Source organism: Scyliorhinus torazame, chromosome 24 (assembly GCF_047496885.1).
Source record: "Scyliorhinus torazame isolate Kashiwa2021f chromosome 24, sScyTor2.1, whole genome shotgun sequence".
NCBI classification, from domain to species: domain Eukaryota; kingdom Metazoa; phylum Chordata; class Chondrichthyes; order Carcharhiniformes; family Scyliorhinidae; genus Scyliorhinus; species Scyliorhinus torazame.
The window spans coordinates 26,774,100-26,798,497 of record NC_092730.1 but is presented as its reverse complement, the minus strand read 5'-3'; the positions used below and the strand labels follow the sequence as shown (position 1 = coordinate 26,798,497).

At 55.6% G+C, this 24,398-nt stretch overlaps 1 protein-coding gene across 2 annotated transcripts; it reads left to right on the top strand.

Moving 5' to 3' along the window:
* The first annotated feature begins 758 nt into the window (after positions 1–758).
* LOC140399983 (NF-kappa-B inhibitor epsilon-like) lies at positions 759–22,150 on the top strand. 2 transcript variants are annotated; one of them, XM_072489484.1, is made up of 6 exons: positions 759–1,099; positions 7,632–7,734; positions 10,692–10,938; positions 12,613–12,704; positions 16,230–16,478; positions 20,939–22,150. In XM_072489484.1, exons 1-6 carry the CDS (start codon positions 873–875, stop codon positions 20,996–20,998), a joined length of 978 nt encoding a protein of 325 aa, XP_072345585.1. In that variant the 5' UTR covers positions 759–872; the 3' UTR covers positions 20,999–22,150. The 2 variants fall into 2 exon arrangements, with proteins under 2 accessions (XP_072345585.1, XP_072345586.1); XM_072489485.1 differs by having other exon boundaries at positions 760–1,099; positions 12,616–12,704.
* Positions 22,151–24,398: the final 2,248 nt, after the last annotated feature.

Here is a 24,398-nt window from a genome sequence, read left to right as displayed (position 1 = left end):
TGGTTTATATACAGAATAACAGATACCCGGGAGTGAGTTACAGACTGGAATCTAATCGAGGGGTTCAGGGTGGTTTATGTATAGAATAACAGATACCCGGGAGTGAGTTACAGACTGGAATCTAATCGAGGGGTTCGGGGTGGTTTATATATAGAATAACAGATACCCGGGAGTGAGTTACAGACTGGAATCGAATCGAGGGGGTCGGGTACAATCTGAGAGAGGGAGCAGGGGGATCTTTACCCCGCTGATCCCTGTTCCGCCAGCCCCGTGGATCGTGATTGATCCGCGTCTGAGCCGCAGCGTCCCGCTGGGTGGTTTGTGCCCGGCGGGTGGTTTGTGCCCGGCGGGTGGTTTGTGCCCGGCGGGTGGTTCGTGCCCGGCGGGTGGTTTGTGCCCGGCGGGTGGTTTGTGCCCGGCGGGTGGTTTGTGCCCGGCGGTGCCCGGCGGGTGGTTCGTGCCCGGCGGGTGGTTCGTGCCCGGCGGGTGGTTTGTGCCCGGCGGTGCCCGGCGGGTGGTTCGTGCCCGGCGGGTGGATTGTGCCCGGCGGGTGGTTCGTGCCCGGCGGGTGGTTCGTGCCCGGCGGGTGGTTTGTGCCCGGCGGGTGGATTGTGCCCGGCGGGTGGATTGTGCCCGGCTGGTCTGACCCAGGGCGGGTTGCAGCTGTGTGTGTGTGGGGGTTTTATATAAGTACCGCCCTGGTTGCGGTTTTGCCCATGGCATGGGAGCAGGAGGAAGCTGCCGCCGCCTGGCCTCGCAGTGACAGGCCTGGTGGGGGAGGGGACACCAGGGGCAGCGCCGGAGATCACCTCAGCGGCTGGCTTTGCGAGAGGCCCGGCCCCTCCGGCAGCGCACCTGCCCCAGGGCGGGAGATGTCGGCGGGCGGCGGCGGCGCCGAGCGACAGCCCCCCGAGGACCAGGCCTGTTCCCGGGGCGGCTCGGGCGCCGGCCCCCCGCGGCCCGGCCCGGGGGAGGACCGCTGCGACTCGGCCTACGGCTCGGGCCTGCCGGACAGCTTCGCCTCGCGGTGCTCCCTGGGGTCCCCGGCCCACGAGGTCACCTTCGACCCCTGGGCCTACCTGAGTGAAGAGGGAGACACGTAAGTGTGACTTTTAAAACAATCTCTGTCTCTGTGAACTTTGATGATGTTAAATTCCCCGGGGCCGGGGGGGTGTTGTGGGTGGGGAGGGTGACGAGAGAACGACTGTATTCCTGTCACGGCGGCTGCGAACCTCCCGTCACTTTGTAACGCACGACATAATAATCTTTATCGGTGTCACAAGTCGGCTCACATTAACACCGCGGTGAACTTACTGTGAACATCCCCTAGTCCCCGCTCTCCGGCGCCTGTTCGGGGACACGGCGGGAGAATTCGGAACGTCCAGTTCACCCGACCAGCGCGTCCTTCGGAGGGAAACCGGAGCGCCCGGGACCCAAGCCCGGGAAGCGAACCCGGCGCCCTGGCGCCGGGAAGCAGCCGTGATAACCGCTGTGCCGCCGCCTGCCAATTTGCGCACGGTGGGATCCCACGCGCAGCGACGGGATGAAAGCAAAATACCCCGGAGTGAGGAGGGGGACGGTGAAGGGGGAGGAGGGGAGGGGGGGTGGGGGGCAACCCGAACCCGAACCTGAACCCGAACCCGAACCTGAACCTGAACCTGAACCGATCCCGAACCTGAACCCGAAATCTGAACCCGAACCCGAACCCGAACCTGAACCCGAACCCGAACCCGAAATCTGAACCTGAACCTGAACCCGAACCCGAACCTGAACCCGAAATCTGAACCCGAACCCGAACCTGAACCCGAAATCTGAACCTGAACCTGAACCCGAACCCGAACCTGAACCTGAACCTGAACCTGAACCCGAACCCGAACCCGAAATCTGAAGACCGAACAGACTCAAAAGGGTCTTGGTAAGATCTGTGGGCAGAGGGTAACGTTTCGAGTGCGTAACGGCGCACGGACTGGGGACATTGACTCTCGTTATCCCCCACTCCAGAGGCAATGTCTCGACCCCCAGAGTTTCTTCCTCCCCCCCCCCCCCCCCCCCCCCCCCCCCGCCGGTCCCAAAGCATTTTCTGTTTTTTGAATGCTGGTCATCCTTCCCCTATTGTTTTTTATGACTCCTGAGGAAGGAGCAGCGCTCCGAAAGCTGGTGACATCGAAACAAACCTGTTGGACTGTAACCTGGTGTTGTAAGACTTCGTACTGTGCTCACCCCAGTCCAACGCCGGCATCTCCACATCATGTTTTTTTATTAGTTATGTTGGTTGGAGAACCACGGTACGCTGTGATAGTGCAGAAGAGATTTACGAGGTTGCTACTGGGGCTTCATGGTCTGAGTTATAAGGAGAGGCTGGAGAGGCCGGGACTTTTTCCCCTGGAGCGCAGGAGGCTTAGGGGTGAGCTTATAGAGGTCTATAAAATAATGGGGGGCATCGGAAAGGTAGATAGTCAACATCTTTTCCCAAAGGTCGAGGAGTCTAGAGGGCATAGGTTTAATAATCATATAATAATAATCTTTATTGTCGCAAGTAAGTTTACATTAACACTGCAATGAAGTTACTGTGAAAATCCCCTCGTCGCCACATTCCGGCGCCTGTTCGGGTACACGGAGGGGAATTCAGAACGTCCAATTTATGTAACAGACCGTCTTTCGGGACTTGTTAAAGGTGAGAGGGGAGCGATACAAGAGAGACCAGAGGGGAAATTTCTTCACACACAGAGGGTGGTGGGCGTCTGGAACGGGCTGGCAGAGGCAGTGGTAGAGGCAGGTACGATTTTATCTTTTAAAAAGCAGTTAGACAGTTACGTGGGCAGGGTGGGTATAGATGCGGGCAAGTGGGACTAGCTTCGTGATAGAAACTGGGCAGCACAGTCAAGCTGGGCCGAAGGGCCTGTTTCCATGGTGTGAACGTCTATGACTCTAATCCCCTTCAGCCTGTGTCCCTTCCGTTCTCCATCTGTCCGTCCAATGGGATGGGTTTCTCCCCGTCTCCTCTGTGGAGACCCCCCCCCCGACCCCCTCGGTCAAATCTTCCCTCAGCCTCCTCTTCTCCGAGGAACCCAGTGCTGGTTTCTCCGCTCCGACCTCGTAACCCGAAATTTCTCATCCCCGGGACCGATCCCGTGAAGCTTTCCCTCACCCTCTGCCGCGCCTTCATATCCTTCCCAAAATGCATCTCCCTGGACTGTACGGGTGTTCCCCGGCTGAGGCTGGACTGGAGGCTCATGAAGGTTCGTGGAAACTTTGTCCGCCCCCCCCCCCCCCCCACCCCCGTCTTCAGTCCGGGGAAATCGCCCATGATGCGTTGGGAGCAATACTGGGGTGAGGAGCAATTCGGGGGTAACTGGGTCGGAGAGTGGGGAGGAGGGGGGGGATCCGTGGTTTGTCCCCTAGATGGCGTGTGTTCTGAGTGTCTCGCTGGGCCCGTTTCAGAGAGGGGCTGTTAAGGGTCGAGCACATTGCTGTGTGTGTGTGTGTGTGTGTGTGTGTGTGGTGGGAGGAGTGTATGGAGTCACATGTAGGCCAGACCGGGGTAAGGACGGCAGATTTCCCCCTTTTCCTAGAGGGGGACATCAGCGAACCGGATGGGTTTTTGTGACAGTCGATGACCTCTGGATTACCAATCCAGCGACAGTATCACCGCCCCACCATCTCCCCAGCACGGAATATACCCGGCCCCACCCGGTTTGCACTGACCTCCGCTGCCTTCACTTAAGCCGGGACTTTCCAGACCCCCCCCCCCCCACTGGACTCTTCCAGTCCCGCATCAGGGTCTGCCGCTGTAATACTGCCTCCGTTGAAGCAGGTCACGGCTGGTACTGCACCTCATTTACTCGCCCTATCTCCATATCCTCGACTTAACGTAAATCTATCCATCTCCGTCTTCAAACTTTTCCATGGGAGCGAGAGTTCCGGAGTTCCGTATGAGGGAAGTGGTACCTGACCCCACTTGTCGAGCGGTTTGACTCAAATTTTAACGTTCTGCAAGCCCCCCCCCCCCCCCCCCCCCCCCCCCAACGCATGGGGTCAGGGGTTGCGACATCCACTCTGCCACCCCCCCTCACGGGGTCAGGGGTGGATCATCCGTCTCCTTCCGCCCCCCCCCCCCCCCCCCCCCCCCCCCCCCCATGGGGTCCGATGTTGAAACATCCCCCCCCCTCATGGGGTCAGGGGGATTTCTCCCCCCCCCCCCCCCCCCCCCCCCCCCCCCCCCCCCCCCCCCCCCCCTGCCCCCATCCCAGTACGCCTGCCCCAGCAGTTCAAATGGTTAAAATTCCCCTCCACTTGTTGGGGGGAGGGGGGCTGTGGGAATCCGCAGGATTTCCGACAACCGGCCTGCATTTATATGACGCCTTTAACATAGGAAAACCGTCCCAATGGAGCTTCTCAGCTTGGATTGTCAGCTAGTGGGCGGCGCGGTGGCCTAGTGGTTAGCAACGCGGCCTCGCGGCGCCAGGGTCCCAGGTTCGATTCCCCTGGGTCACTGTCTGTGCGGAGTCTGCACGTTCTCCCCGTGTCTGCGTGGGTTTCCTCCGGCTGCTCCGGTTTCCTCCCACAGTCCAAAGATGTGCAGGTTAGGTGGATTGGCCGTGCTAAATTGCCCCTTAGTGTCCAAAGATGTGCAGGTTAGGTGGATTGGCCGTGCTAAATTGCCCCTTAGTGTCCAAAGATGTGCAGGTTAGGTGGATTGGCCGTGCTAAATTGTCCCTCAGTGTCCAAAGATGTGCAGGTTAGGTGGATTGGCCGTGCTAAATTGTCCCTTAGTGTCCAAAGATGTGCAGGTTGGGTGGATTGGCCGTGCTAAATTGTCCCTTAGAGTCCAAAGATGTGCAGGTTAGGTGGATTGGCCGTGCTAAATTGTCCCTCAGTGTCCAAAGATGTGCAGGTTAGGTGGATTGGCCGTGCTAAATTGTCCCTTAGTGTCCAAAGATGTGCAGGTTAGGTGGATTGGCCGTGCTAAATTGTCCCTTAGTGTCCAAAGATGTGCAGGTTAGGTGGATTGGCCGTGCTAAATTGTCCCTCAGTGTCCAAAGATGTGCAGGTTAGGTGGATTGGCCGTGCTAAATTGTCCCTTAGTGTCCAAAGATGTGCAGGTTAGGTGGATTGGCCGTGCTAAATTGTCCCTTAGTGTCCAAAGATGTGCAGGTTAGGTGGATTGGCCGTGCTAAATTGTCCCTCAGTGTCCAAAGATGTGCAGGTTAGGTGGATTGGCCGTGCTAAATTGTCCCTTAGTGTCCAAAGATGTGCAGGTTAGGTGGATTGGCCGTGCTAAATTGTCCCTCAGTGTCCAAAGATGTGCAGGTTAGGTGGATTGGCCGTGCTAAATTGTCCCTTAGTGTCCAAAGATGTGCAGGTTAGGTGGATTGGCCGTGCTAAATTGTCCCTTAGTGTCCAAAGATGTGCAGGTTAGGTGGATTGGCCGTGCTAAATTGTCCCTTAGTGTCCAAAGATGTGCAGGTTCGGTGGATTGGCCATGCTAAATTGCCCCTCAGTGTCCAAAGATGTGCAGGTTAGGTGGATTGGCCGTGCTAAATTGTCCCTCAGTGTCCAAAGATGTGCAGGTTAGGTGGATTGGCCGTGCTAAATTGTCCCTTAGTGTCCAAAGATGTGCAGGTTCGGTGGATTGGCCGTGCTAAATTTTCCCTTAGTGTCCAAAGATGTTCAGGTTCGGTGGATTGGCCATGCTAAATTGCCCCTCAGTGTCCAAAGATGTGCAGGTTAGGTGGATTGGCCGTGCTAAATTGTCCCTCAGTGTCCAAAGATGTGCAGGTTAGGTGGATTGGCCACGCTAAATTCCCCCTCAGTGTCCAAAGATGTGCAGGTTAGGTGGATTGGCCGTGCTAAATTGTCCCTCAGTGTCCAAAGATGTGCAGGTTAGGTGGATTGGCCGCGCTAAATTGTCCCTTAGTGTCCAAAGATGTGCAGGTTGGGTGGATTGGCCGTGCTAAATTGTCCCTTAGAGTCCAAAGATGTGCAGGTTAGGTGGATTGGCCGTGCTAAATTGTCCCTCAGTGTCCAAAGATGTGCAGGTTAGGTGGATTGGCCGTGCTAAATTGTCCCTTAGTGTCCAAAGATGTGCAGGTTAGGTGGATTGGCCGTGCTAAATTGTCCCTTAGTGTCCAAAGATGTGCAGGTTAGGTGGATTGGCCACGCTAAATTCCCCCTCAGTGTCCAAAGATGTGCAGGTTAGGTGGATTGGCCGTGCTAAATTGTCCCTCAGTGTCCAAAGATGTGCAGGTTAGGTGGATTGGCCGCGCTAAATTGTCCCTCAGTGTCCAAAGATGTGCAGGTTAGGTGGATTGGCCGTGCTAAATTGTCCCTTAGTGTTCAAAGATGCGCGGGTTAGGTGGATTGGCCGTGATAAATTGCCCCTTAGTGTCCAAAGATGTGCTGGTTAGGTGGATTGGCCGTGCTAAATTGTCCCTCAGTGTCCAAAGATGTGCAGGTTAGGTGGATTGGCCACGCTAAATTCCCCCTCAGTGTCCAAAGATGTGCAGGTTAGGTGGATTGGCCGTGCTAAATTGTCCCTCAGTGTCCAAAGATGTGCAGGTTAGGTGGATTGGCCGCGCTAAATTGTCCCTCAGTGTCCAAAGATGTGCAGGTTAGGTGGATTGGCCGTGCTAAATTGTCCCTTAGTGTCCAAAGATGCGCGGGTTAGGTGGATTGGCCGTGATAAATTGCCCCTTAGTGTCCAAAGATGTGCTGGTTAGGTGGATTGGCCGTGCTAAATTGTCCCTTAGTGTCCAAAGATGTGCAGGTTAGGTGGATTGGCCGTGCTAAATTACCCCTTAGTGTCCAAAGGTGTGCGGGTTAGGTGAATTGGCCGTGCTAAATTGCCCCTTCGGCTCCAAAGATGTGCGGGTTAGGTGGATTGGCCGTGCTAAATTGTCCCTTAGTGTCCAAAGATGTGCAGGTTGGGTGGATTGGCCGTGCTAAATTGTCCTTAGTGTCCAAAGATGTGCAGGTTAGGTGGATTGGCCGCGCTAAATTGTCCCTTAGTGTCCAAAGATGTGCAGGTTAGGTGGATTGGCCGGGCTAAATTGCCCCTTAGTGTCCAAAGATGTGCAGGTTACGTGGATTGGCCGTGCTAAATTGTCCCTTAGTGTCCAAAGATGTGCAGGTTAGGTGGATTGGCCGTGCTAAATTGTCCCTTAGTGTCCAAAGATGTGCAGGTTAGGTGGATTGGCCGTGCTAAATTGCCCCTTAGTGTCCAAAGATGTGCAGGTTAGGTGGATTGGCCGTGATAAATTGTCCCTTAGTGTCCAAAGATGTGCAGGTTAGGTGGATTGGCCGCGCTAAATTGTCCCTTAGTGTCCAAAGATGTGCAGGTTAGGTGGATTGGCCGCGCTAAATTGTCCCTTAGTGTCCAAAGATGTGCAGGTTAGGTGGATTGGCCGCGCTAAATTGTCCCTTAGTGTCCAAAGATGTGCGGGTTAGGTGGATTGGCCATGATAAAATTGCTAAAAGGTGAGGTGGGGGTTACGGGGATAGGCGGGGGGAATGGGCCTGGGTGAGGAGCTCTCTTTTCACCCCCCCCCACTGACTCAACATTTGAGCATGTCCGACCATCCCGCCTTTCTCCCGATCCTCAATTCCTTCCTCTTTTGTTTCCTCTCTTGCAGGTTCCTCCACCTCTGCGTCATTCACCAGGCCGAGGCCTTGGCCCTAGCTTTCATCGGTCAGTGCGGCCCAGGGTACCTGAACTGGCAGAATGATCTCTTCCAGGTGGGTAAGCCGGCCAAGCGCTTGGAAGGGGATGCGCGTGGCCCTCTCGCCTCGGACCTGGGGGAGGGCGGGGAGAACATGTGGGATTTCCCCAGGCCCGGCCCATCCAACAAACAGCGCGACAGAAAAAAGGTTTTTGTGCTCCTTTTCCCACCGTTTCGTTTTGGATCTTCCTGTTCGCAAATTGGCTGCCATGTTTCCCACAATGCCACAGGATAGAGCCATGGACTTCCTACTGTGCAGAAAGAGGCCATTCGGCCCTTCATGTCAGCGCTGGTTCCTCAATAGATCAACCCCTAACTAATCCCACTGCCCCACTCTCTCCCCACAGCCCTGTATCAATCCCAAACTAATCCCACTGCCCACTCTCTCCCCACAGCCCTGTATCAATCCCAAACTAATCCCACTGCCCCGCTCTCTCCCCACAGCCCTGTATCAATCCCAAACTAATCCCACTGCCCCGCTCTCTCCCCGTAGCCCTGTATCAATCCCAAACTAATCCCACTGCCCCACTCTCTCCCCATAGCCCTGTATCAATCCCAAACTAATCCCACTGCCCCACTCTCTCCCCATAGCCCTGTATCAATCCCCAAACTAATCCCACTGCCCCACTCTCTCCCCATAGCCCTGTATCAATCCCAAACTAATCCCACTGCCCCGCTCTCTCCCCATAGCCCTGTATCAATCCCAAACTAATCCCACTGCCCCGCTCTCTCCCCATAGCCCTGTATAAATCCCAAACTGATCCCACTGACCCGCTCTCTCCCCATAGCCCTGTATCAATCCCAAACTAATCCCACTGCCCCGCTCACTCCCCATAGCCCTGTATCAATCCCTAACTGATCCCACTGCCCCGCTCACTCCCCATAGCCCTGTATCAATCCCAAACTAATCCCACTGCCCCGCTCACTCCCCATAGCCCTGTATCAATCCCAAACTAATCCCACTGCCCCGCTCTCTCCCCATAGCCCTGTATCAATCCAAAACTACTCCCACTGCCGCGCTCTCTCCCCATAGCCCTGTATCAATCCCAAACTAATCCCACTGCCCCGCTCTCTCCCCATAGCCCTCTATCAATCCCAAACTAATCCCACTGCCCCGCTCTCTCCCCATAGCCCTGTATCAATCCCAAACTAATCCCACTGCCCCGCTCTCTCCCCATAGCCCTGTATCAATCCCAAACTAATCCCACTGCCCCGCTCTCTCCCCATAGCCCTGTATAAATCCCAAACTGATCCCACTGACCCGCTCTCTCCCCATAGCCCTGTATCAATCCCAAACTAATCCCACTGCCCCGCTCACTCCCCATAGCCCTGTATCAATCCCTAACTGATCCCACTGCCCCGCTCACTCCCCATAGCCCTGTATCAATCCCAAACTAATCCCACTGCCCCGCTCACTCCCCATAGCCCTGTATCAATCCCAAACTAATCCCACTGCCCCGCTCTCTCCCCATAGCCCTGTATCAATCCAAAACTACTCCCACTGCCGCGCTCTCTCCCCATAGCCCTGTATCAATCCCAAACTAATCCCACTGCCCCGCTCTCTCCCCATAGCCCTCTATCAATCCCAAACTAATCCCACTGCCCCGCTCTCTCTCCATAGCCCTGTATCAATCCCAAACTAATCCCACTGCCCCGCTCTCTCCCCATAGCCCTGTATCAACCCCTAACTAATCCCACTGCCCCGCTCTCTCCCCATAGCCCTGTATCCCAAACTAATCCCACTGCCCCGCTATCTCTCCATAGCCCTGTATCAATCCCCAAACTAATCCCACTGCCCTGCTCTCTCCCCATAGGCCTGTATCAATCCCAAACTAATCCCACTGCCCCACTCACTCCCCATAGGCCTGTATCAATCCCCAAACTAATCCCACTGCCATGCTCTCGCCCCATAGCCCTGTATCAATCCCAAACTAATCCCACTGCCTCACTCTCTCCCCATAGCCCTGTATCAATCCCAAACTAATCCCACGACCTCACTCTCTCCCCATAGCCCTGTATAAATCCCAAACTAATCCCACTGCCCCGCTCTCTCCCCATAGCCTTTAATCAATCCCAAACTAATCCCACTGCCTCACTCTCTCCCCATAGCCCTGTATCCATCCCAAACTAATCCCACTGCCCCGCTCTCTCCCCATAGCCTTTAATCAATCCCAAACTAATCCCACTGCCTCACTCTCTCCCCATAGCCCTGTATCCATCCCAAACTAATCCCACTGCCCCGCTCTCTCCCCATAGCCTTTAATCAATCCCAAACTAATCCCACTGCCTCACTCTCTCCCCATAGCCCTGTATCCATCCCAAACTAATCCCACTGCCCCGCTCTCTCCCCATAGCCTTTAATCAATCCCAAACTAATCCCACTGCCCCGCTCTCTCCCCATAGCCTTTAATCAATCCCAAACTAATCCCACTACCTCACTCTCTCCCCATAGCCTTTAATCAATCCCAAACTAATCCCACTGCCTCACTCTCTCCCCATAGCCCTGTATAAATCCCAAACTAATCCCACTGCCCCGCTCTCTCCCCATAGCCTTTAATCAATCCCAAACTAATCCCACTGCCTCACTCTCTCCCCATAGCCCTGTATCCATCCCAAACTAATCCCACTGCCCCGCTCTCTCCCCATCGCCCTGTATCAATCCCAAAATCCGGGCGCTGAGGGCGGTCCGGGCGCCGAGGGCGGTCCGGGCGCCGAGGGCGGTCCGGGCGCCGAGGGCGGTCCGGGCGCCGAGGGCGGTCCGGGCGCCGAGGGCGGTCCGGGCGCCGAGGGCGGTCCGGGCGCCGAGGGCGGTCCGGGCGCCGAGGGCGGTCCGGGCGCCGAGGGCGGTCCGGGCGCCGAGGGCGGTCCGGGCGCCGAGGGCGGTCCGGGCGCCGAGGGCGGTCCGGGCGCCGAGGGCGGTCCGGGCGCTGAGGGCGGTCCGGGCGCTGACCGATGTTCCCCTCTGACTTTCAGACGCCGCTGCACTTGGCCACATACACACAGCAGACGAACATTGTGCGCCATCTGGTTGTGAAAGGGGCGGACACTGAGCTGCAGGACCGCAACGGAAACAGCCCACTGCACCTGGCCTGTCTGTACAGCCTGGAGGAGTGCATACAGGCCCTGACGAAGCCCGTCACAGCCAAAGAGCGCGGCTGTTTGGGGTGCGAAGCTTCCGACGAGCTGAGAACACAGAACCTCGAGCAGCACAACTGGCAAGGTGCGGTGTTCGCGAGGGGTGGGCATTCACGCCGGCCGCGAGAACTCAAATGAAAAACTGTCTTAGCGCTGGTGAGAGGGGCCATTAGATTGGTGGGAAGGAGCTTTGTGATGCTGGCTCGGACCTCCCTAATTTGGATGCCAGGTTAGGGAGACAGTAGTCCCAGCTGTGGCAGCATAGCCACCTTTCACTTACAAGGGACAGTGTTCGAGTCCCACCACAGAGTTTAAGTGCGAAGAATAAAAGACGACACCCAATGCAGTACTGAGGGAGTGCTGCACTGTCAGAGGGTCAGTACTGAGGGAGTGCTGCACTGTCAGAGGGTCAGTACTGAGGGAGTGCCGCACTGTCAGAGGGTCAGTACTGAGGGAGCACTGCACCGTCAAGAGGGTCAGTACTGAGGGAGCACTGCACTGTAAGAGGGTCAGTACTGAGGGAGTGCTGCACTGTCAGAGGGTCAGTACTGAGGGAGTGCCGCACTGTCAGAGGGTCAGTACTGAGGGAGTGCTGCACTGTCAGAGGGTCAGTACTGAGGGAGTGCCGCACTGTCAGAGGGTCAGTACTGAGGGAGCACTGCACCGTCAAGAGTGTCAGTACTGAGGGAGCACTGCACTGTAAGAGGGTCAGTACTGAGGGAGCACTGCACTGTCAGAGGGTCAGTACTGAGGGAGTGCTGCACTGTCAGAGGGTCAGTACTGAGGGAGTGCTGCACTGTCAGAGGGTCAGTACTGAGGGAGTGCTGCACTGTCAGAGGGTCAGTACTGAGGGAGTGCCGCACTGTCAGAGGGTCAGTACTGAGGGAGTGCCGCACTGTCAGAGGGTCAGTACTGAGGGAGTGCTGCACTGTCAGAAGGTCAGTACTGAGGGAGTGCTGCACTGTCAGAGGTTCAGTACTGAGGGAGTGCCGCACTGTCAGAGGGTCAGTACTGAGTGAGTGCCGCACTGTCAGAGGGTCAGTACTGAGGGAGTGCTGCACTGTCAGAAGGTCAGTACTGAGGGAGCGCCGCACTGTCAGAGGGTCAGTACTGAGGGAGAGCTGCACTGTCAGAGGGTCAGTACTGAGGGAGTGCTGCACTGTCAGAGGGTCAGTACTGAGGGAGTGCTGTACTGTCAGAGGGTCAGTACTGAGGGAGTGCTGCACTGTTGTAGGTCCTCTCACATGGATGGAGACGGTTAACCGGGCCCCACCTGCTCAGGTGGATGAACAGAGGCAACATTTGGACGAGAGCTGGCGAGTGTTTGGGAAACACTTCGATTGATAAAGGACGAGAAAGATATAAACAGACTATCTGGGCCATCATCTCCATTGCTGTCTCTGGGATCTGGCTGTGCCCGACACTTTGGGACGCCCAGTGCCCGGGACAGGCGCTATTTAAATGCAAGTGGTTCTTTTCTTAATGTGCAGGGGCCAATTACCCACATTAATACATGGAGCTAGCTTGTAGTTAGGAAGGGCCCACGATGGGGTACGTTACTCAGACAGACTTGGTGATCTGTTCTCGCCAGTAAAGAGCTCTGTTCACGTTGCGGAAACCCATCGGCCCTGGTGCGATGGCAGAGGGGCTGTTGGTCGCGGGCGATGACCCCTCTCCCGCTAGAGAGTGAGGGGTCACAGCGGGATCCTGACGTGGGTTGACATTTGTTAACCGGACAATGTCTCTGGGATTCCTCCAGCAGGTTTGACCTGTTTGCATCTGGCGGTCCACTCTCGGAGCGGCAAAATGGTGGACCACCTGCTGTCTTCAGGAGCGAAGGTCGATACCCAGGTCAGACCCGGTTACATCGAGAGTCCACATCGCAAAGTATTCACATCCAACAGCACAACATCCATCCCTCCCGCACCAAAATACCCCACTGTACACCAATATACCCCACTGTACAGCAATATACCCCACTGTACACCAATATACCCCACTGTACACCAATATACCCCACTGTACAGCAATATACCCCACTGTGCACCAATATACCCCACTGTGCACCAATATACCCCACTGTACACCAATATACCCCACTGTACACCAATATACCCCACTGTACACCAATATACCCCACTGTACACCAATATACCCCACTGTACAGCAATATACCCCACTGTGCACCAATATACCCCACTGTGCACCAATATACCCCACTGTACACCAATATACCCCACTGTACACCAATATACCCCACTGTACACCAATATACCCCACTGTACACCAATATACCCCACTGTACACCAATATACCCCACTGTACACCAATATACCCCACTGTGCACCAATATACCCCACTGTACACCAATATACCCCACTGTACACCAATATACCCCACTGTACACCAATATACCCCACTGTGCACCAATATACCCCACTGTGCACCAATATACCCCACTGTGCACCAATATACCCCACTGTACACCAATATACCCCACTGTACACCAATATACCCCACTGTACACCAATATACCCCACTGTACACCAATATACCCCACTGTGCACCAATATACCCCACTGTGCACCAATATACCCCACTGTACACCAATATACCCCACTGTACACCAATATACCCCACTGTGCACCAATATACCCCACTGTGCACCAATATACCCCACTGTACACCAATATACCCCACTGTACACCAATATACCCCACTGTACACCAATATACCCCACTGTACACCAATATACCCCACTGTGCACCAATATACCCCACTGTGCACCAATATACCCCACTGTGCACCAATATACCCCACTGTGCACCAATATACCCCACTGTACACCAATATACCCCACTGTGCAGCAATATACCCCACTGTGCAGCAATATACCCCACTGTACACCAATATACCCCACTGTACACCAATATACCCCACTGTACACCAATATACCCCACTGTACACCAATATACCCCACTGTACACCAATATACCCCACTGTACACCAATATACCCCACTGTACACCAATATACCCCACTGTACATCAATATACCCCACTGTGCACCAATATACCCCACTGTGCACCAATATACCCCACTGTGCACCAATATACCCCACTGTGCACCAATATACCCCACTGTGCACCAATATACCCCACTGTGCACCAATATACCCCACTGTACATCAATATACCCCACTGTACACCAATATACCCCACTGTGCACCAATATACCCCACTGTGCACCAATATACCCCACTGTGCACCAATATACCCCACTGTGCACCAATATACCCCACTGTGCACCAATATACCCCACTGTGCACCAATATACCCCACTGTGCACCAATATACCCCACCGTACACCAATATACCCCACTGTACACCAATATACCCCACTGTGCACCAATATACCCCACTGTGCACCAAAATACCCCACTGTACACCACAATACCCCACTGTACACCAATATACCCCACTGTACACCAATATACCCCACTGTACACCAATATACCCCACTGTACACCAATATACCCCACTGTACACCAATATACCCCACTGTACACCAATATACCCCACTGTACACCAATATACCCCACTGTGCACCAAAATACCCCACTGTGCACCAATATACCCCACTGTGCACCAATATACCCCACTGTGCACCAATATACCCCACTGTGCAGCAATATACCCCACTGTGCAGCAATATACCCCACTGTGCAGCAATATACCCCACTGTACACCAATATACCCCACTGTACACCAATATACCCCACTGTACACCAATATACCCCACTGTACACCAATATACCCCACTGTACACCAATATACCCCACTGTACACCAATATACCCCACTGTGCACCAATATACCCCACTGTGCACCAATATACCCCACTGTGCACCAATATACCCCACTGTGCACCAATATACCCCACTGTGCACCAATATACCCCACTGTGCACCAATATACCCCACTGTGCACCAATATACCCCACTGTGCACCAATATACCCCACTGTGCACCAATATACCCCACTGTGCACCAATATACCCCACTGTGCACCAATATACCCCACTGTGCACCAATATACCCCACTGTGCACCAATATACCCCACTGTGCACCAATATACCCCACTGTGCACCAATATACCCCACTGTGCACCAATATACCCCACTGTGCACCAATATACCCCACTGTGCACCAATATACCCCACTGTGCACCAATATACCCCACTGCGCGCCAATATACCCCACTGCGCGCCAATATACCCCACTGCGCGCCAATATACCCCACTGCGCGCCAATATACCCCACTGCGCGCCAATATACCCCACTGCGCGCCAATATACCCCACTGCGCGCCAATATACCCCACTGCGCGCCAATATACCCCACTGCGCGCCAATATACCCCACTGCGCGCCAATATACCCCACTGCTCGCCAAAATACCCCACTGCACGCCAAAATACCCCACTGCACGCCAAAATACCCCACTGCACGCCAAAATACCCCACTGCACGCCAAAATACCCCACTGCACGCCAAAATACCCCACTGCACGCCAAAATACCCCACTGCACGCCAAAATACCCCACTGCACGCCAAAATACCCCACTGCACGCCAAAATACCCCACTGCACGCCAAAATACCCCACTGCACGCCAAAATACCCCACTGCACGCCAAAATACCCCACTGCACGCCAAAATACCCCACTGCACGCCAAAATACCCCACTGCACGCCAAAATACCCCACTGCACGCCAAAATACCCCACTGCACGCCAAAATACCCCACTGCACGCCAAAATACCCCACTGCACGCCAAAATACCCCACTGCACGCCAAAATACCCCACTGCACGCCAAAATACCCCACTGCACGCCAAAATACCCCACTGCACGCCAAAATACCCCACTGCACGCCAAAATACCCCACTGCACGCCAAAATACCCCACTGCACGCCAAAATACCCCACTGCACGCCAAAATACCCCACTGCACGCCAAAATACCCCACTGCACGCCAAAATACCCCACTGCACGCCAAAATACCCCACTGCACGCCAAAATACCCCACTGCACGCCAAAATACCCCACTGCACGCCAAAATACCCCACTGCACGCCAATAGTCCCCACTACACACCAATATACCCCACTACACACCAATATACCCCCACTACACACCAATATACCCCCACTGTACACCAATATACCCCCACTGTACACCAATATACCCCCACTGCACACCAATATTCCCCACTGCACACCAATATTCCCCACTGCACACCAATATTCCCCACTACACACCAAGATGTAATCTTGTCTTCCATCTAATCTTTGTTCTCCCTCCCTCTCTCTGGCTTGGCTGGCAGGAGGTGACCAGTGGGAGGACAGCCCTGCACCTGGCGGTGGAGCTGGGCGAGGTAGGGCTGGTGTTGCGGCTACTCCACGCCGACTGTGACGTGGACGCGCCCATGTACAACGGCTGCACCCCCCTGCACCTGGCCGTGGGGCGGCTGGACGCTGGCATCGCCACCGCCCTCTGCCGGGCAGGCGCCAACCCGCTGCTGCCCAACCTGGAGGAAGAGACACCGTTGGATCTCGCCAGCAGCAACTGGAATGTACGTGGCATCTTCCCGGGGACGGGGAGGGAGTTGGCGAGGGGTGTAGAGAGGGAGATGGCGTGGAGGGGTGAGGGATGTGGCAAGGGGGAGAGGGAGGTGGCGAGGGGGAGGGTGGAGCGAGGTGGTGTGGAGGGTGCAGGATGTGGCAAGGGGGCGGAAAATAGGTGGCGAGGGCCATGGTGTGGAGGGGAAGGGAAGGTGGGTGTTCGTTGATGTGAGGAAGAGAGGTGGCGAGGGAGGGGAGGGAGATGGGGTGGAGGGGTGTGGGAGGTAGATGTGGTGCTGAGGGAGGGGAGGGAGATGGTGGGGAGGGAGTTAGTGTGGAGGGGGAGGGATGGGAGGGGGATGGTGTGGAGTGGGTGAGACATGGCGAGTGAGGGGAGGGGGAGGGTGCTGGTGTGGAGGGGGGAAGATGGGGTGGAAGATGGCGAGGGAGGGGAGGGAGATGGAGTGGAGGAGTTGAGGGAGATGGTGTGGAGGGAGGGAGGTGGCGAAGGAGGGGAGGCAATGGACGATGGTGTTGAGGGGGAGGGAGGTTGCGAGGGAAGGGGAGTGATGGTGTGGAGGGGGTGGGAAGGAAGATGGTATGGAGGGTGAGGGAGGGAGGGAGGTGGCAGGGAGGGGATGGTGTTGAGGGAGGGAGGGATGGTTATGTGGGGAGGGGGATGGGGGAAAGAGTGGCTAGGTGGGGGAGGGAGGTGGCTAGGTGGGGGAGGGGGAGGGAGGTATCAGGAGGTGTGGGTGGCGGGCTGGAGGGATGAGCCGGGTGGTGGGGGGGATGGCCCTGGGTGATGGTCCAGGGGGATGGGGCTGTGGGATAGGCAGGGGGGCGTGGGCCTGGATGATGGGCCAGGGAGATAGGCTGGGGGAGGGGTGGGGTGGGCCTGGGTGATGGGCCCGTGGGATAGGCCGGGGGGGGGGGCGTGGGCCTGGGTGATGGGCCGGGGGGATAGGCCGGGGAGGGGTGGGGTAGGATGGGCCGGGGGGATGGGTCTGTGGGATAGGCCGGAAGCGTGGGCCTGGGGGATAGGCCGGGGAGGGGTGGGGTGGGCCGGGGGGGTGGAGCTGTGGGACAGGCCAGGGGGGGGCGTGGGCCTGGGTGATGGGCCAGGGGGAGGGGTGGGGTGGGCCAGGGGGATGGGGCTGTGGGATAGGCCGGGGGGGGGAGACGGGCCGAGGATTTGGGCTGGGGGGGTGGGCCTGGGGTACAGGCCGAGGGGGGGGAGATGGGCGAGGGGGGGTGGGCCTGGGGGATAGGTCGGCGGGGTGGGCCTGGGGGATGGGCACACTGACAAACCCTCCACATTCCATTGAGCCACTCCCTCTGTCCGTCGGTGTGAGTTGGTGGGAGCGAGTTCCACAGTCTCGGGGTGAAACACGTTTCTCCTGAAATCCCGATCTGATTTCTTGGTGACAATCCAACGACACCTGCTTTAACCTGTGCCCCAGAAAACCCTGTCGCCATCGTAAAGAACTCGCGTTACCCTGCCCCCTCGGTCTTCTCCCCACAAGAGGAAAGAGCCTCGGCCTGTTCGTCCCCTCCTCATAGGTCAAATCTCTCAGCTCTGGGGCGGGATTCTGCACCAGCGGGATGCTCCGTTTTACCGGCAGCCCGGGGGTTTCCTGACGGCGAGGGGAAGCCCCATTGACCGGCCGGCATAACGGTGCATCCCGCCAGGGGGGCTGAAACAGAATTGGGGAGCGGCGGGGCGGAGAATCTAACCCCTGGTATCTGTAGAATCCATGGAATCCCCCGAGCAGAAGGAAGCCATTTGGCACATCAAGTCCCCCAACCCCCACCCATGATGATGCCTGTCGATGTCAGGGCCTGCAAAACCAATTCTCTCTCGATCTATCTCCTCCATCGCTCCACCATTGGCAGCCGTGCCTTCAGCTGCCTGGGTGGGTTTCGGGCAGGTCCCCTGGGCCGTCAGAGGCCCCTGGGTGGTCAGGGACAGGGCAGGAAGGCCCCCCCCTGATCCTCCCTCTAGGCCCTAGGCACACTGGCACTGCCAAGGCGCCCGGGAGCACCACAAAGCTGGCAGGAGCACTGCCAGGGTGCCACTGCCAAGGGTCAGGGCATGAGGGGATGGAGGGGTTGGGTATGAAGGATGGGGGTTGGTGCAGGGCGGGTATGAAGGGGCCTCTGGATTGGGGGCGGGGGGTGAAGGGTGGGGGCCCTGGCAGGGGGGAATGGGACATTGGAACGCCTGAAAGGGGGGTCACAGAGGGGTGTCCTCACTTCCGGGGGGGTGGGGGAGGTGGATCTGGGTTACGCCCATGTGTGTGGGGCTGACATTGACCATGGGTGGGGGGGGGTGGTGGTGACGACCCACAAGCCCTCTTAGAGATCGTGGCACCCTTTCAAAATGGCGGCCCGATCTCTGAGGAGCCGATCTGGCAACGCGTTCAGCTCCTCAGTAATGAAAATAATTCCAACTGTGGGCTTGACTGGGGGGAAACTCCCCAGGGCCTGAAAAAGTGACAAAGTGTGGTTAGATAGCGGGTTAGACATGCCAACAGAGTGGATGGGAAACTCACAGCAAAACCCGCCACAAATGACACTTTTCTGTTCGATCACGCCCATAATCTCTCGCTCTGTCTCTCTATCTCTCTCTTTAGTTTTCTTTCTCACTCTCCTTCTCATTCTGTCTACCTTTCTCTCTCTTCCTCTCTCTCATTCTTTCTCTCACTCTCTCTCTTTCGCTTTTTCTCTTTCTTTCTCTCTCTCTCTCTCATTCGTTCTCTCTGTCTCTTTCGCTTTTTCTCTTTCTTTCTCTGTGTGTTTTTCTCTCTCTTTCTCTCTCTCATTCATTCTCTCTCACTTTTTCTCTTTCTGTCTTTCTCTCTTCCTGTCTCTCTCTCTCTTCCTGTCTCTCATTCTTTCTCTCTCTCTCTTTCATTTTTTCTCTTTCTTTCTTTGTCTGTCTGTTTTTCTCTCTCTCATTCTTTCTCTCTCTCTGTCTGTCTCTCTCGCTTTTTCTCTCTGATGCGACCATCAATTCACACGAGACGTAGATTAGAAGTGAACAGTGGTTTTAATCAGCTAGATCTGTGCCTGCCTGCGACTGCTCTGTACTGAGTGCCGCCTACAGGCTGCAGATCTATATACCTCCCCCGAGGGGACGGAGCCATAGGCGGAGCCCACAAGGGCATCAACATAATACAATGTAATGCAACAATGGTGAATGGTAGCAGTAATACATTCACCACACTCTCTCTTTCTCTCTCTCATTCTATCTCTCACTTCTTTTTTCTTTCTTTTTCTCTCTCCTCCTTTAAGACGCTCCTTAAATATTACTTCATTGACCAATCTTCTGGTCCATCTCTTTGTGAGGCTTGGGGTCAAATTCCGCTCGACAATCACCCTTGTGAACCGGCTGGGGGCTGCTTAATACTTAAGGCGATATGTAAATGCAAATACAGGTTTTTGTTATCTCTTACCCCCGGGTCCTGATCCTTTTAGATCTCTCTTCCTCTTTATCAAATGGCTCCTGTTCCTTACCGTCTCTCTCTCTGTCTGCTTCGTTCTCTGCCTCCCTCCCTCTATCTCCTCTCTCTCTCTCCCTCGCTGCCTTTCCTCTTCTTTGTCCCTGCTTCCTTCCTCCCTTCAACTCCATGCGGTACTCCCATTCGATCCTGGCGAAATCTTAACGTGGAAACTAGGAGCAGGAGGAGGCCATTCGGCCCTTTGACGCTGGTCTGCCATTCGAAACGATCATGGCTGACCCTCGGCCTCCGTACCGTATTCCAGTTCTCTCCCCCAAACCCTTCGATGCTCTTAAAATCTAAAAAGCATCTTTCTTCAGTGGGTTTGGCGCCCCGCAGCTTTGGGTGGTTGAGAATTCCACAGCTTCGCAACCCATTGAGTGAAGAAATCTTTCCTCATCCCAGTCCCAAATGGTCGAACCCGTATCTCGAGACTGTGGTCCCCGGTTTGAGATTCCCCCAGTCAGGGACAGCAGCCTGCCTGAATCCGGTCTGTCCGGCCCTGTTAGAATTTTATACCTTTCAATCAGAGCTCCTCTCATCCTCCTAATTCTTGTAAATCTAGGCCCGGTCGAACCAATCTCTCCTCACAGGACAGGCCTGCCAAGCAATGTGTAGGCCGATAATGGATATTCCTGTAGCCTGACAGGAACCGGGGAGATTGAACATTTACTGGGAGAGGTGAGTGGTGCGGAGAGGATCAGGAAAGCCAGTGAAAGATACAGATACAGAAAATAATTTAAAAAGGCAAATGGAATGTTGGCCCTTGTCTAAAGGGGTCTGGAATCCAATGGGGTGAGAGTTACGGTACAGTTTATATGAAGCTCTAATCAAGACTCTCATGGCAAAAGATATGATGGGATATGGTGTGTTGGTAAGAGTCAAGATACTGGGTCAGCCATGAAGGGACAAAATGGCCGCCTCCCGTTCCTCTGACACTTTTAACATATCGACGTCCCTCGTTTCAGGTTCTCGACTTGTGTCCGTTTGACGACGTGCGGTTGCGGGGACGGCCGGTGGCGGTGTGACGGGACTGCAGCAGCGGACACCCCGTCTGTACATCACGCAGCCGAAAAGCGAGGGGAGACGGAGGGGGCCGCGGAGAGTCCTTGCCGTCGCTCGGCCTGTGGGAGGCCCAGGCCTGCGTGTGACCTGCGGACAAGCACCTGCGGTTTGGAGAAACCAGCTGCCGCGCCCGCCTCTTTCCACGCCTGACTCCGTTTCCCCGGCTCTTCTGGACAGTGGGGCCCGCTGAGGACGTTGCTACGGAAACAGAGGGGAGCAGTGTTCCCTCCCCCCCCCCCCCCCCCCCTCCCCCTTGCCCCCTCCCCCAGGCCAAGCACATGGGAAGAGGCTCCATGGCGCCGTGGGGAGAGGCCGGCCCATGAAGTATTGTTTTGACGGAATGAACATTACTTGGGTAGAATGCTTCCGAAGGAAATGCGTGTGCCGGAGGCAGGAATTGAAAGTTGGGGGCCGGTAATCTGTACATACTGACCATTTTATATTAGCGTGTTGAGTTTAAAATGTTTTCCCCCTCGCTACGATCTCCCCCGGCTTAAAATGCTCCCCCCCCCCACCGTCAACCCCCAACCCTCACCTCGTATCCCTCGCCCCAACCCTGGGGCCATCCGTCGAACTCTCTGGATCACCCCAGTCACAGCTGTCCGCCTCCCTCGACCTTTTTCACAACAATAACAGTGATCCCTCAAAACAACCCGACTACCTTGACCCAATCTTTCAGCCGGCCGCTCTCGCCCAAGTGCCTCGATCGATGATCGAGGCTGACGGCAGCCCCCCCGCACCCCTTCCAGCTACGAACGGGGCGGGCGTTTGCTGCACTGTCTGAGGTTCCGGGTGAATGGACGCCTGCGCCACCAGGACTCTCGGGAGAGGAGAGGTTGGCCGAGGGGAGGGATGGGCGGGCGGAGTTAGTTCTGCCCCGGGCCAACATTCACCTCTCAGCCGCCGTTACAAATAGGCCACCTGGCTGGCACGCCAAGGCTGTTTGTGGCATCTGGCAGTGCGGAAATTTGGCCATCGTGCTTTCTGTACTTACGCAGTGATTGCATTTCAGAGTTGGGAAGTTCCCAGAGGACCGAAAGTCGCTATATAAATGCAAATTATTTCTACCTGTTCGAAACGGATTTTCTTACATTAAAAGTGCGGAATGAACTCGACTTCTTGCCTTGCTTGGTTCTTCCTTGATTTGACCCTCTTTGGTTCCCCTGCACCCGCCCCCAGCCCCTCCAATCTTGGATTTCAGACAAGAGGTATGAATGGCTACAATTGTAAAGAGGCACTGGGAGTGGAGAGGCCTCCCTCAGGCTCTGCGATCCTCAAAGGTTGTGGGGCAGGTCGAGAGAGCAGTTGAAACAAAAGTCCACGGGATCTCTGGCTTCGTTAACGAGGGGACTGACACGGTAGCACAGTGGTTAGCGCCACTGCCTCACGGCACCAGGGACCCAGGTTCGTTTCCGGCCCCGAGCGACTGTCTGTGTGACGTCTGCACGTTCTCCCCGTGTCTGCATGGGTTTCCTCCGGGTGCTCCGGTTTCCTCCCACAGTCCAAAGATGTGCAGGTTAGGTGGACTGGCCGTGCTAAATTGTCCCTTAGTGTCCAAAGATGTGCAGGTTAGGTGGATTGACTGTGCTAAATTGTCCCTTTGTGTCCAAAGATGTGCGGGTTAGGTGCATTGGCCGCGCTAAATTGCCCCTTAGTGTCCAAAGATGTGCAGGTTAGATGGATTGGCCGGGCTAAATTGTCCCTTAGTGTCCAAAGATGTGCAGGTTAGATGGATTGGCCGGGCTAAATTGTCCCTTAGTGTCCAAAGATGTGCAGGTTAGATGGATTGGCCGGGCTAAATTGTCCCTTAGTGTCCAAAGATGTGCAGGTCAGGTGGATTGGCCGTGCTAAATTGCCCCTTACTGTCCAAAGATGTGCAGGTTAGGTGGATTGGCCGTGCTAAATTGCCCCTTAGTGTCCAAAGATGTGCGGGTTAGGTGGATTGGCCGTGATAAATTGTCCCTTAGTGTCCAAAGATGTGCAGGTTAGGTGGATTGGCCGTGCTAAATTGCCCCTTACTGTCCAAAGATTATCATAGAATTTACAGTGCAGAAGGAGGCCATTCGGCCCATCGAGTCTGCACCGGCTCTTGGAAAGAGCACCCTACCCAAGGTCCACACCTCCACCCTATCCCCATAACCCAGTAACCCCACCCAACACTAAGGGCAATTTTGGACACTAAGGGCAATTTATCATGGCCAATCCACCTAACCCGCACATCTTTGGACTGTGGGAGGAAACCGGAGCACCCGGAGGAAACCCACGCAGACACGGGGAGAACGTGCAGACTCCGCACAGACGTGTGGATTGGCCGCGCTAAATTGCCCCTTAGTGTCCAAAGGTGTGCAGGTTGGGTGGATTGGCCGTGCTAAATTGCCCCTTAGTGTCGAAAGATGTGCAGGTTAGGTGGATTGGCCGCGCTAAATTGCCCCTTAGTGTCCAAAGGTGTGCCGGTTAGATGGATTGGCCGTGCTAAATTGTCCCTTAGTGTCCAAAGATGTGCGGGTTAGGTGGATTGGCCATGCTAAATTGCCCCTTAGTGTCCAAAGATGTGCAGGTTGGGTGGATTGGCCGTGCTAAATTGTCCCTTAGTGTCCAAAGATGTGCAGGTTGGGTGGATTGGCTGTGCTAAATTGCCCCTTAGTGTCCAAAGATGTGCAGGTTAGGTGGATTGGCCGTGCTAAATTGCCCCTTACTGTCCAAAGATTATCATAGAATTTACAGTGCAGAAGGAGGCCATTCGGCCCATCGAGTCTGCACCGGCTCTTGGAAAGAGCACCCTACCCAAGGTCAACACCTCCGCCCTATCCCCATAACCCAGTAACCCCACCCAACACTAAGGGCAATTTATCATGGCCAATCCACCTAACCCACACATCTTTGGACTGTGGGAGGAAACCGGAGCACCCTGAGGAAACCCACGCAGACACGGGGAGAACGTGCAGACTCCGCACAGACGTGTGGATTGGCCGCGCTAAATTGCCCCTTAGTGTCCAAAGGTGTGCAGGTTAGGTGGATTGGCCGTGTTAAATTGCCCCTTAGTGTCCAAACGTGTGCAGGTTAGATGTGGTTACGGGGTTAGGGCGGGGGTGCGGGCTGCCCTGTCGGAGGGTCAGTGCAGACTCAATGGGCCGAACGGCCTCTTTCTGGACTGTAGGGATTCTATGAAGTCATTGGGCCAAGTACGCAAGCAAGGACCTTCCCCAACCCTTTTTTTAAAAAACGCCAGTTAGGCCTCAGCTGGATCTGGGCCCCGCAAAGGATTGTCAACGCCGCGGAGGGAGGCGGGGGGAGGGGGACGTTCGTCCCCCAGACCTGGGCCAGGAATTGAGGGACTTGGGTCAATGTGGAGAAGTTTGGGTT